Source organism: Colobus angolensis, unplaced genomic scaffold (assembly GCF_000951035.1).
Source record: "Colobus angolensis palliatus isolate OR3802 unplaced genomic scaffold, Cang.pa_1.0 Scaffold101, whole genome shotgun sequence".
NCBI classification, from domain to species: Eukaryota; Metazoa; Chordata; class Mammalia; order Primates; family Cercopithecidae; genus Colobus; species Colobus angolensis.
The window spans coordinates 7,314,622-7,328,684 of record NW_012111031.1 but is presented as its reverse complement, the minus strand read 5'-3'; the positions used below and the strand labels follow the sequence as shown (position 1 = coordinate 7,328,684).

Sequence of the window (14,063 nt, the reverse complement as noted above, 5' to 3'; positions counted from 1 at the left end):
TTAAAATAAATTGGGGGAGGGAGGCACATCACCTCTTATAGGAAGTCTTGAAAAACAAATTGATGGCCCTCCCCTCCAAAAACTCAAATATCCCTTGACTAGTCAGGATTATCCCTACATAGCTAAAATTAATGCTTCAGTTACCTGTGGTCTTATGGCCACCTAATGTATATTTATTCATTTCATATTACAGTGAGAATCCTAAAGACAAGAGGTTACTTGTGTCTGTTTTTGGTGAACTCAGCCACATATAGCAAAATCTCTGTCCTTTCAAATACTGAATGTTCACCTCTAATTTTCAAACTAAACTACTGTCAAGAAGTTATTCAAAGATAAGCAAAATGTCTATTAACATTTATTGAAAGGTTGCTGAGATTTCTTGCTAACAATAGAAAATCAAACTCGTCTTCTACAGGAACTTTATATAAATACATGCTGCCTAAGCTAGTTTTCATCTTCAAATATTAGTATTCCTCAAGTTTCTCTAGCCCATGGAAAATTTTTCCTTTAAACATTTGTTACACAAAACCATAAGGGGGCATAGTTCACACTCACGTAGGGAAAAGTCATTAATACTTTAAAATACGGATCAATTTGGTTTGTCTCAGTGACTGTCTACCCTATGTAGTGAGAATTTAATGTTCAAAACCACAGCAGTTTTAAGTACTATTAATTACACTATAATTTCCAAGCATAATTACTAATCATATCAACACATTTCTGCCCAATTTCTCTAAAAACAACAAAGGTACAGCTCAAACATTACTTATAAATACAAGTCTCAGTAAGATTTCTCCAACCACTTACTTGTGTGTACCAAAACAGAATTATACCCATAATAAAAATATCTTCAAGCCCCATTTACACACAATAACATTCACAAGCATTCCCTATAACTGTGGCACTATGGGATAGAAACAGCCAGGTAAAAGTTGGTTCTTACATTTCAGAGCTCACACTTAATTCAAGAATAAAAGACACATATGCAAAGAAGTTCACCAACAGGGTCATAATAAAGGATATCTGTGCTAAAGAGGCAGAAAGGAGATACCATATTCAAAGAAGGGCAAGACATTTCTCTAGGCAGATGAGAAAAATATCCCCAAAAGTGGATGGATTTCAGATGAGCTAAGAGCAATGAGCAGAATTTTAAAGATGGAGAAGGTAAGGCCGGGCGCAGTGGCTCACACCTGTAATCCCAGCACTTTGGGAGGCCGAGGCGGGTCAATCACGAGGTCAGGAGATTGAGACTATCCTGGCTAACATGGTGAAACCCCATCTCTACTAAAAATACAAAAAAATTAGCCAGGCCTGGTGGCAGGCGCCAGTAGCCCCAACTACTCGGGAGGCTGAGGCAGGAGAATGACGTGAACCCAGGAGGTGGAGCTTGCAGTGAGCTGAGATCGTGACACTGCACTCCAGCCTGGGCGACAGAGAGAGACTCCATCTCAAAAAAAAAAAAGAAAAGATGGAGAAAGTAAGATCTTCCAGAAGCAGCACCATGAACAAAACTAAAAGGGCAAAAGTTCACAAACCCTGTATGAGATATGATAAATAACAAGTTTGGCTGAGACAAAAAGCCCCTATAAGCAAATAATGTGGAAATAACCAGAAAAGACAAGTTAAGCCCACATTATAGGATTCTGGTTGCTAGTTCTACGGAGTTTTATTCTCATGGGCATTTTAGTTGATTAAAAATAAAATCAGTTTAAGAAACGTTTAAATTTTACACTACACAGTCATCCATATAACTAAGAAACATATGCATATTGAACATCTAATTTTGCACCACAAAACAACAAACACAAAGAAAATACCCTAAACTTCTCTTTGGTCAAGCCAACTTCTTAAGTCACATAGCACTGCCAAGTGTTCACCTGAAGCCTACATTTCAATTGTGTGGGTTTTCTTGAACAGGATGTAGCAACTGACCCAGAGCTGGGATTTTGCCAGATGAGTGCAATGGAGGACAAAGGAAGAAAGAAGCTGAGATACTGACAGGAGCAGCTGAAGTGAGCTAGGCTGGGTAGGGAAGTGAAGGAAGAAGGAATATGACAGAAAAACAAAGTAAAGAGGATGGGAAGCCTCAACTATTCCAAGCCTGGTAGAGGTGACAGTGAGCTGGACAGATGGAAAGAGGAGTATGTCCAACTTTAGAATCCAGGACGTAAAGTAAGTGGCTGAAACTGCATGAAGGTGAAGGGCACTGGAAATTTATTTTGTTTTGTTTTGTTTGAGACAAGGTCTCGCTCTGTTACCCAAGCTGCAGCGCAGTGGCGTGATCATAGCCCACTGCACCCTCAAACTCCTGGGCTCAAGGGATCTTCCTGCCTCAGTCTCCTGAGTGGCTTGGACTACAGGTACAGACCACTACGCCTGGCTAATTTTTTATTTTTGTAGATACAGGGTATCACTTGATTGCCCAGGCTTAGAAATCTGAAAGTGAAAAGGTGTTGAATAAATTCAAAATATATACAATTCCACTGCAGCATCTAACATGCCAAGGGTGAGTGACAAAGGCAATCAATCCCTGGGGAGGGTATGAGAATTGAAGACAGATGGCACAGAGCTCAAAGGAGAAGGGCCAAGGAGGAATCACCTGGAACCCTCATCAAGGAGGCCCTGTGTATGTCACAACATCAGTCACTTTCTGTTCTTGTTTTATTTGACCTTTCCATCGCAATCTGCACTGCTAACTATATCTTCCTTCTCAAAATTCTCCCCTCCGCTGGCTTCCAGAGGAAGTTTTCTTCGACCTCTCTGGTCCCCACTCAGCAGGCTTGTTGGGATTTTATTCTTTATTAGACCTTTATGTTGGAAGGGCTCAAGGTTCAACATTAGGCTACCTTCTCTTTCCACTCTACCCTGTCTCTGTGGGAAATCTCTTCCATATTCACAGTTTCATGACTCAGAAAACTATCTCCAGTGTAGTCTGGTCCAAGTCCCAATGCCTACTCAACATCTTCAAATAGATGCCTCAGGATCTCCTCAGACTCAACAATGTCCAAACCAATACCTCCAAACCCCATCCCCTTCCAGTGTTCCCTGCCTCAGTAAGAGGTACCACCTTTCACAGAGGTGCTCAGCCCAGAAACCTGGAAGTCTCCTAAAACCTCTCTCCTCTTCAACCTCATAATCATTTAATCCCCACTGCCCATTTTCACCTCCCAAATGTTCTACATCCACCTAGTTCTCTCCACCCCCACAACTTCCATCTTTTTTTCTTACCTATATTCACAGTTCCTTGAACATGCTAACCTCTGTCTGACCACTAATCCCTGCCTCCCCTTATCTTTTCCTAGTTAGTTCTGAGTTCAGCTACCCCTCCCTTTGTCATGAAACACCCTAATATTCCAGACTAGATGAAATCCCCTTCCTCTTTTTCTTGTTTTGAGACAGAGTCTCGCTCTGTCACCCAGGCTGGAGTGCAGTGGTACAATCTCGGCTCATTGCAAGTTCCACCTCCCGAGTTCATGCCATTCTCCTGCCTCAGCCTCCCGAGTAGCTGGGACTACAGGTGCACGCCACCACGCCTGGCTAATTTTTTTGTATTTTTAGTAGAGACGGAGTTTCACCGTGTTACCCAGGATGGTCTCAATCTCCTGACCTTGTAATCCAACCGCCTCGGCCTCCCAAAGTGCTGGGATTACAGAAGTCCCCTTCCTCTTACATGCTGAGGGAGGGAATAGTAGAGGGTCATGGGAGAGTGAAAGTGCTATAGACAAAGTAGAAAGAGTAAAGTTGGTTACCATTAATTTAATAGTGGTTCCACATTTCCCAGTTTAAATGATTTAATTTATACAACCACAAGATAGAAGAACCAAAGTTGGCAAATCGAGAAGTCACTTCAGACTTTCCCTATACACTTCAATAAACTCAAAGTTTCAGAAATTTAAGTTTAGTCAGATAACTTTCGAGTTGTTTTACAATCAGTGCTGACTATTAACTGCTACCATTCCCCTCAAGAGAATTAAACATTTATAAAAGGGACTGACACCAACGAGTTGAACCAACCTCTAACTGATCAGTCAAGGCTAACTAGCAGGGGGAAAAAACCTAGTGTCTTAGCAGTTAGGCCATTTCCATCCCATCTAGCAGGGTACAATCTTTCATACCATCAGCAGCAGCTCTTTATAATGTACATGTCAGAAAGGAAGTGGAGTTAACTTCTTGTTTGATTACTGCTCTATGCAAAAATGAAAGAAGAAGAAGGAAAGAGAAGGAGAAGAAAGGAGGAGGAGGAGGAAGAGGAGGAGGAAGAAGAGGAGGAAGAGGATGAGGAAGAGGAGGAGGAGGAAGAGGACAAGGAGGAAGAGGATGAGAAGGAAGAGGAGGAAGAGGACGAGGAGGAGGAAGAAGAAAAAGAAGAGGAAGAACAAGAGGAGGAAGAAGAAACAACCAACAGATAGAAAAGAAACAAGGAGAACAAACAAAACATTAAAAAAAAAGCCCAGCTACTTGGGGAGTGATGTCATGAGGAGAAAAACTTGTATTTGCAAAGAAGCTACCTACAGAAGGCAAGGAGCTTCAGATCCCGTGCTTCAAAATTCCTAAGTCAAACTACTTCACGGTCTCAGTCCATTTTATGTTGCTATAACTGAATACGTGAGATTGGACAATTTATAAAGAAAAAAAGTTATTTCTTATAGTTTTGGTGGCTGGGTGGGGACTCTCTGTAGAGTCCCAAGGCAGCAGAGGGCATCACATGGCAAGGGGGCTCACAGGAGACAGGCAAACTGATCTTTATAATTGACTCAGTCTGATGATAATAAGCCCACTCCCTTGATAATTCACAAATCCTTTAATCCATTAATCCACCAATCCATGCATGAATTAATCCATTTATGAGGGTTCTACCTTCATGATCCAATTACTTCCCAAAGGTCCCACCTCTGAACACTGCCATACTGGGGACCAAGTTTCCAACAAATGAACTTTTGGGGAACACATTCAAACCACAGCATAGTCCAAACTCCTTCAACATCTAAGTCTGACCTTGCAATTGGCAAAGGCTCCCTTATCACTGCCACGGTTAAGTATTCCCATTCTACACTATTTAACAGTACTTCAGTCAACAAATATGTATTTCTCACATACTAAATTCTAGGCACTGTGCAAACCACAGCAGAATCAAAGATGTGTAAGAGCAGGGCCAACTATAATGTAATGTGACAAATGTACTATGGTTGTATAAATAAGCTATGTATTTGCAAAGGAGGTAGTAATGCTTTAGGGTAGTGTGTTTCAGGGACTGGCAACCAGCCAATCCACACACACCAGAGTAGAAATCAACTATGTCACTAAGCATGATATTTAGTTCAGCTGACATTTTTCATTTTTTCTTATCAATAAAGGAAATAATATACTGATTTACATTCTGGTACAAGCTCTTTTGTTATAGACTGGCACTCTGGTAGCACTGACATAGAGGAAGTGAAGAGTAAGAAGACAGTAGTAAGTTAGGCAACCTTTAAAACAGGCCTACAAGATAAATAAGATTTTACCAAAGAGAGCAAAGTTAGATTCCTTCATTTGTTAGCCACAGATGCTCTTGAAATGCTATGTTACGTCCACCAAGTCCCTGTTGACTGGCTGGACCCGACTTGTTTAAAAATTGAATTCCTCGGCTGGGTGTGGTGGCTCACGCCTGTAATCCCAGCACTTTGAAAGGCCGATACAGGTGGATCACTTGAGGTCAGAAGTTCGAGACCCACCTGGCCAACATGGCGAAACCCTGTCTCTACTAAAAATACAAAACTTAGCCAGGTGTGGTGGCACACACCTGTAATCCCAGCTACTTGGGAGGCTGAGGCAGGAGAATCACTTGAACTCAGGAGGTGGAGGTTGCAGTGAGCCGAGATTGCGCCACTGCACTCCAGCCTGAGTGACAGAGTAAGACTCTGTCTCAAAAAAAAAAAAAAAAAATTGATGTCTAATTGTCCCTTCACCCTCATCCAACTCTTTCCCTTTGCACATAGTATTAATACCTGATACACGTTTGTTGAATTATATTTATTTTCAGTTAGTTCTGAATCTTCATGCTTCTGCTGGTCTCCCTCAGAATTACCTCTAAAGCCGTAAAGGGCAGCATCTAACTTTTTCACAGCAGAGTACATCTGGCACATCACCACCCATGTCAGTGTATTTAAACTGAATCTTAAACTAAGGTGAGCCAAGTACAAATGTAACCTGCTGCTCACAAGAGTTTGAAGTATCTTTCTTGACCTTTAAGGATAGTTCTTCTTGTTTTCATCCCAGGCTCTCTTTATTTTTTAATTCCAGGAAAAGAGCAGTTGACTTTAAAAGTGAAACTGATCCTTAGAGTAGTTCTGCATAGTCTTCTGCTTCAGGAAGAAGCGTTCTAGTCTTTTCTGAGAAGGCAGTATAACAGGGCCCTAGTGGAATTTTAAGTATATGACAGCTAGACATCAACTAAACTTTCTTCCTTAGTAAGTGTAAAACCACAAGTTACATGGTGATGCTCAAATTTCTTTAAGTACAGGAATGAATTCCTGATCTTCTCATTGTTAAGGAAAAGCACCTGCATATCTTAGCCTTAGCACCTGTATATCTTATTTAGCGGTAAGCCTGGGATGAAAACAAGAAGAACTATCCTTAAAGATCAAGAAAGATATTTCAAACTCTTGTGAGCAACAGGTTACATTTGTACTTGGCTCACCTTAAGGGTTTTGGTTTAAATCCACTGACATATGTGGTGATGTGCCAGATGTGCTGTTCTGTGATCATACAGTTCTGTATAATACACTTTTTGGTAAGAGTACCCACCCATTATTGCCTCAACCACTGAACATCTAATAGGTGACATGTAGTAGCCCCCCTCAAAGAGCAACATACAGTCCCATTATGACACATTCGCTACTTAAATGAAGAGTTCTTATTAGGTCTTCCTAAAACTACATTCAATAATAGTCTTACATAATATGCCTTATGGTCCTGTTCCCTAGTTCCAACATTCTAAGGGAATTCAATGAATTTAACTATATGAATAAGCCTTGCCACAGTAAAATAGTTATTTCGCCAGTTTTGAACTCTACTCACTTCCTTCTTTCTTCCCTCCACCGTGCAATTTCCTCTGGAGTGTCTAACTTGATCTTCTTCATGCCAGGAGCATGCATCTAGGGGGAAAAAGCCTGCTGAACATCAGGAGGCAATATCATATGCTTTGGACTAATTTGGAGACTTTGTTTCTACAAGTAAACTTATGTTGGATACAATTTTAAAACTAAGTAAGGAGGTTGTATCTATCTGTACTATAACTTTTTCTATAAAGGAAGAAGAAGAATCTATCATGTATTTAATTAGTGCTATTACTAGAGGGAAAAGGGGTAACATAATTTTGATTACAAAGTAGATATGTCACCCATTCTCTCAAACCACATTAAACACCCAAATGAATGACTTACCAACCAAAACCTAGAGGGATCACTACAGACATGAGTAGACATTACAATCTGTAGCAGCATGGTGTAGTAAAGCAGTATACAATTTGGAGTCAAGAAACTGAGGTCCAAGAATCAGTTCTCAGGCCTTGGGCAATTCATTTTTTAAAATATTTTAAATGGGGCCAATATAAACAACCACAGTTGTTTGTGAGGAAAAACTTGAATAAATGATGTCAAAATCCTTACAAAGTACTCCATGAATGTTACTTATTATTAGGTATATAAATGAACAGTTGTGAAGATAACAGATCAATAAAATAAAAAGAGTATGTATTTAAAAATAGGATTAAAAAAACCAGAACTTACATTTCTCCAATGGAACTGGACAATCTTCTCGTGTGCAGTAAAAGAGCAATCTACTTCAGGGCACTATAAGAGTTAAAAAGAAAAAACACTATTTAATAAATGTTTTGCATGTTAAATTTACCCCACTATACATACACAGACATATTCTGGCTGTATTACATAGCTATCCCATCTACATGGTATTATCTCTGCATACTTATGTCAGTAGCAAAACAAAAATGACTCCAAAACAGGGCTGCCTTTAGGCAAAGGAATGACACTCTCAGAGTACATGGCACAATAATGTATCTTATTTACTTCTCCACTTGAGTGAAGGCATACATCAGTAAACCTGTGAAATGTTAATCCTAAAGTTGAGGGGCATTCCCAAAAGCAGAAAAAGAACTTTTCCAAACCAAAGGCTTCCTTTTCAACCTTTAAAACATTTTGGTGAAAGTTTTCTAGAAAGTACTTGACAAGGTGTGGACCAGCCTTTGAGGGTGACAGGCACGGCCACATCACACAGTATGGTTCAAGGGCAGACTTAAAGGGGAAAGAACTCATCAAGATGCACAAGGTAACTGGAGGGGACGACAGCCCCTTCCCAAGCAGTAGAGGTACACAAATACAAACAGCTGCCAGAGCTCCCTTCTTTGCTACCACCTCACCTCCTCCCTGAAGCAGTGGGATCCCGACTTTCAAACTCCAGGGTCACTGCTCCCATCTGTCAAGTCATCAAACTATATTTCTATGGAAACTATAAACTTCGAAAGAAAACAAGCTTGGAATTTCTACCAAATATACACATAGAAGAAGGCCACTTTGCTACATCAGTTTCAGGACAACTAAGAAAACCTACTTTTGTATGTTCAGACATGTGTTTGTCGTACTTTTCTTGATTTTTAAAACCACGATCACAGGTATCACAAAAAAAGTGAAAAACTGGTTCCTTTCTTTTCTGCAAACAAAAACAGGGAGGAATTAGGCTTTTGGTGAAAAATCTCTAATCAATAATAAAAACGTAACTATTGTTCTAGTAATACACACTTTGATGTTTCCAATAACCCTTTCATGTGGGAGAAACTTGTGAGTATACTTCCAATGAAGAGATTATTCTGTTTCTTTCTTTCATTTTGTTTTTAACAAATATATTAGTAAAATCCAGGCATAATTTTAAACTTTTTAAATCCAAATAGTGCTAATATAAATTATGAGCAGATTGCAAATTGGTTATCTAATTAAGACTCAGTACAGAATATGCCGAAATGACCTGAAAATAGAGTAAAAACAGCAGCTCATCTTTGAGAAAAAAAATAACTACCACTGACCCTTGAACAACACAGGTTTGAACTGCAAGGGTCCACTTATAAAAGGATTTTTTTCAATAAATATATTGCAAAAACTTTTTTGGAGATTGGTGACAATTTGGAAAAACAGATAAACCACATAGCCTTAGAAATATCAAAAAAAAAAGAAAAAAAGAAAAAAAAAGAAACAAGTATGTTAGGAAAGTATAAAATATATGTGGACACCATTCTATTTATATATTAACCAACTATTTATGTTATTGGTAAGACTTCCAGTCAACAGTAGGCCATCAGTAGTTAAGTTTTAGAGGAGTCAAAAGTTATACACAAACTTTTGACTGCACCCCTAACTGTTGCGTTGTTCAAATATCAACTATATGGCCAGGCTTGTTGGCTCACGCCTGTAATCCCAGCACTTTGGGAAGCAGAAGCAGGCGGATCACTTGAGGTCAGGAGTTCGAGACCAGCCTGGCCATAGTGAAACCCCAATTCTACTAAAACTACAAAAATTAGCCAGGCATAGTGGTGTGCGCCTGCAGTCCCACCTATTCTGGGAGGCTGAGGCAGGAGAATTGCTTGAACCCAGGAGGCGGAGGTTGCAGTGAGCCAAGATCGTACCACTGCACTCCAGCCTGGGCGACAGAGTGAAACTCCATCTCAAAAATAAATAAATAAATAAAATGAAAGTACCAAATATACAGCTATTTTTAAAACCACGGAAAAGAAAAAAAAATTTAGGTAAATATTATTTTTGAATCCCAATTTGCTATATTCATGTTTAACCATAAAATTCCTTTTTATAGCAAGGCTCCACTGTGTCAATAATGGAAGCAAAACACTGAAGACAGTTATGACAGAAATGCAAGATATAAAACAGTAACATAGGGACTAAGGGGTCAAATTCAAGAACATCTTTCAAATACCTTTTTTTTCTGTTTTCTACTGGGAGGTAAGCTGAAGTCTGTGAATTTTGCATCATTCTTTCGTGGATAATAAGAATGTTTAACTAAAAAAAAAGAGATCCATAAACGTTTGAAACAATATAATTATTTAAATTATAATTAAATTTTATCTACTACAGCATGTTACAAATATTTCAGTAAAAACACTGGTAAACTACCCTTCTAGGAGGAATAGTAGTTCAAACAAAATAACAAAGATTAAGATTAGTCTACCAAATGACTACTTTTCAAACAAAGACTGGTGTGATATGTCCACAGATGCTTTAGGCGTCAAAGTTCAGAAATGGACAACCTAACCTGATGAAATTCCTTCGGTTATTTCAAATATCAGAAATGTAACCAGTAAAATCCCCAACACAGCTCCTTCAGCATCAATTTCACATCAGGAAAACAGAACCTTGTGAAATATATCTCCTCTCAAATCCCACTGTACTTTTCTATTCTTATTACCATGCCCCAAGTCAGAAATTCTAGTCTTCCAACAAACCTTGCATACTGACACCAAAAAAAAAAAAAAAAAAATCTCCAATCCTGTCACAACTTGACTCAAAAATCTGCATATGGGCCAGGCATGGTGGCTCATGCCTATAATCCTAGCACTTTGGGAAGCTGAGGCAGGAGGACTGCACAAGGCCAGGACTTCAGGACCAGCCTAGGTAACCTCGCATGACCCCATTTCTACAAAAAAATTCAAAAATTAGCTGGGCATGATGGCATGCACCTGTAGTCCTAGATGCAGTGGAGGCTGAGGTGGGAGGATCCCTTGAGCTCAGGAGTTTGAGGCTGCAGTAAGCCATGATCATGTCACTACACTCCAGCCTGGGCAACAACACAAGACCTTGTTTCTGTCTCTTTTTTTAAAATTATTCTTTTTATAGAGATGGGGTCTCACTACATTACCCAGGCTGATCTCACACTCTTGGCCTCAACCGATCTGCCTGCCTCAGCCTCCCAAAGTCCTGGGACTACAGACATAAGCCACCATGCCCAGCTGACCCTGTCTCTTACTTATTTATTCATTTTTTGGTGGGGGGAGAAGATGGAGTTTTGCTCTTGTTGCCCAGCCTAGAGTGCAGTGGCATAATCTTGGCTCACTGCAACCTCCACTTCCCAGGTTCAAGCGATTCTCCTGCCTCAGCCTCCCGAGTAGCTGGGATTGCAGGCATGTGCCACCTTGCCTGGGTAATTATTGTATTTTTTAGTAGACAGGGTTTCACCATGTTGGCCACACTGGTCTCGAACGCTGGTCTCGAACTCCTGACCTCAAGTGATCCACGTGCCTCGGCCTCCCAAAGTGCTGGGATTACAGGCATGAGCCACTGCACCCGGCCCCCTGTCTCTTAAAAAAAAAAAACAAAAAAAAGTGGGGGGAGGGCTGGCATGATGGCTCACGCTTATAATTCCAACACTTTGGGAGGCCAAGGTGGGCGGATCACTTGAGCCCAGGAGTTCGAGATCAACCTGAGTAGCCTGGCGAGACTCTGTCTCTACAAAAAATACAAAAATTAGCCAGGCTTGGTGGTGTGTGCCTGTAGTCCCAGCTACTTGTGAGGCTGAGATGGGAGAAACACTTGAGCCCAGCAGGTCGAGGCTGCAGTGAGCCGTATATGTGCCACTGCACTCCAGCCTGGGCGACAGAACAAGACCCTGTCTCAAAAAGTAATAATAATAAAGGAGGAGTTTGACCTTCTCTCATTCTCTTTCATCATGTGATGCCTTCCTTGATGTTACAATGTAGCAAGAAGGTCCTCAAGAGCCACTTGATCTTGGACTTAACCTCCAGAACTATTAGCCAAATACATTTCTGTTCATTATATATTACCCAACAGGTCATACTCTGTCATAGCAGCACAATAGGGACTAAGACAGCTTCCTAGAGACCTCCCATGAGATTCTAATTTACTTTCTTACCCTACTTTCCCCCCATACCTTTCACATACTCTGCTTCAGTCACACCAGAACCCTGCAATCTCCAGAACTTGCCTTGTACTGACACCTCCTTCTCTACCTAAGAAACATCTCTTCCCAAATTCTATACATCCCCTAAGACACTTCTTCCAAAAGCTTTTCCCAATTTCCTCTACATTCTGATATCAGCTATTATATGCCTCTATCATCAGTCACATTGTATTTTGGTTCATACTTATGAACATATCTCATCTGACTTAGCCAAGTCCGTATTTCCAGCATCTGCCATACAATAAACACTAACTGTTAGGGCCAGGCAGGGTGGCTCATTCCTGTATTCCCAGTGCTTTGGGAGGCCAAGGCAGGCAGATCACTTGCAGTCAGGAGCTCGAGACCAGCCTGGCCAATATGGTGAAACCCAGTCTCTACTAAAAATACAAAAATTATCCAAGCATGGTAGTGCATGCCTGTAGTCCCAGCTACTCAGGAGGCTGAGGCAGAAGGATCCCTTGAACCCAGGAGGTGGAGGTTGCAGTGGGCTGAGATGGTGCCACTGGTCCAGCCTGGGTGACAGAGAGACTATTTAAAAAATAAATAAAATAAATAAAGAAATAAAACACTAATTGTTTGGATTCCGTTTAATGCAGAATTGAATTTTATGCAAAGTTGGAGAAAGGTTTTAAGTGAACAATCTTGTAGCTTGAAATATGATCTATATGGTGTCAACACCCAAATTTATAGCTCCAGCCACAAATCTCCCCTGAAAGTACAGACTAATAGCTAAAAGCCTATTCAGAATCTCTACCTGACACAAATATATTCCAATTTCAATTCCTGGACTTCCTTCCAAATCTGCTCCATCCACATTCTTACCTATCTCAGTTAGTAGCAACTCCACCCTTCCAATTATTTGGCAAAAAGCTTTAAATTATCCTTCTCTCCTCTTTATCTTGCATCCCATATGCCCTATCTTTCAGTAAATCATGCTGTCCGCACCTTTAAGATATAAAAGCACTTCGTTTTTTCACTGCACTTCGTTTTACTGAGCTTTTTGCAAGCTAAGGGTCTGTGGCAACCCTACATCAAGCAGGTCTATCGGCACCATTTTTCCAACAACAATGTGCTGTCTGTGTCACCTTTTGATGATCCTCGCAATATTTCAAACTTTTTCATTTTTATTACATCTGTTATACTTTGATGCTACTACTGTAATTGTTTTGAGACACCCTGAATCATGGCCATATAAGATGGTGAACTTTATAAATGCTGTGTATGTTCTAACTGCTCCACCAACCGGTGGTTCTCCTCGCCCTCTCCTCAGGACTCCCTATCCTCTGAGACACAATATTCAAAAGTAGGCCAGTTAATAACCCTATCATGGCCTCTAAGTGTTCAAGCAAAAGGAAGAGTCGCATGTCTCTCATTTTAAATCGAAAGCCAGAAATGATTAAGCTTAGTGAGGAAGACATGTTGAAAGCTGACACAAGTCAAAAGCCAGGCCTCTTGTGCCAAACAGCTAGCTAAGTTGTAAATGCAACTACTGAGAAAGGGTCTCACTCTGTCAGCCAGGTTGGAATGTAAAGGTGCCGTCATGGCTCATTGCAACCTCAAACTCCTGGGCTCAAGGGATCCTCCTCTTCTGGCCTCCTGAAGTGCTAGGATCACAGTTGTGAGCCACCGTGCCTGGCTGAAAAGCTCTTGAAAGAAATTCAGTGATTCATAGATAGTGATTCCTCCAATGGATCTGAGCAAAGTAGATTAAAAACCTAGAAAGGAGGTTTTGATTCACTATTCAAGACACCATTAAGAACATTCATGATTTATGGAAGGAGGTCAAAAGATCAACATTAACAGGAGTTTGAAAGAAGAAATTCCAACCCTCATAGATGATTTTGAGGAGTTCAAGACTTCAGTGGAGGAAGTCACTTCAGATGCAGTAGAAACAGCAAGAGAACTAGAATTAGAAGTGGAGGGGCCGGGCACAGTGGCTCATGCCTATAATCCCAACACTCTGGGAGGCCTAGGCAGGTGGATCACGAGGTCAGGCGATTGAGACCATCCTGGCTAACACGGTGAAACCCCACCTCTAATAAAAATACAAAAAATTAGCCGGGCATGGTGGCCAGCGCCTGTAGTCC

The 14,063-nt window shown here is 40.7% G+C and overlaps 1 protein-coding gene across 1 annotated transcript in view; it reads right to left on the bottom strand.

The window, feature by feature from the left end:
• NUFIP1 (nuclear fragile X mental retardation protein interacting protein 1) overlaps window positions 1–14,063 on the bottom strand; it is a 53,633-nt gene that overhangs the window by 36,589 nt on the left and 2,981 nt on the right. The window contains exons 2-5 of the mRNA XM_011940115.1: window positions 9,979–10,061; window positions 8,608–8,706; window positions 7,770–7,832; window positions 7,060–7,136 (exon numbers count right to left, since the gene is read on the bottom strand). Coding sequence (XP_011795505.1) covers window positions 7,060–7,136; window positions 7,770–7,832; window positions 8,608–8,706; window positions 9,979–10,061 — 322 coding nt within the window. The remainder of the gene's footprint in view (window positions 1–7,059; window positions 7,137–7,769; window positions 7,833–8,607; window positions 8,707–9,978; window positions 10,062–14,063) is intronic.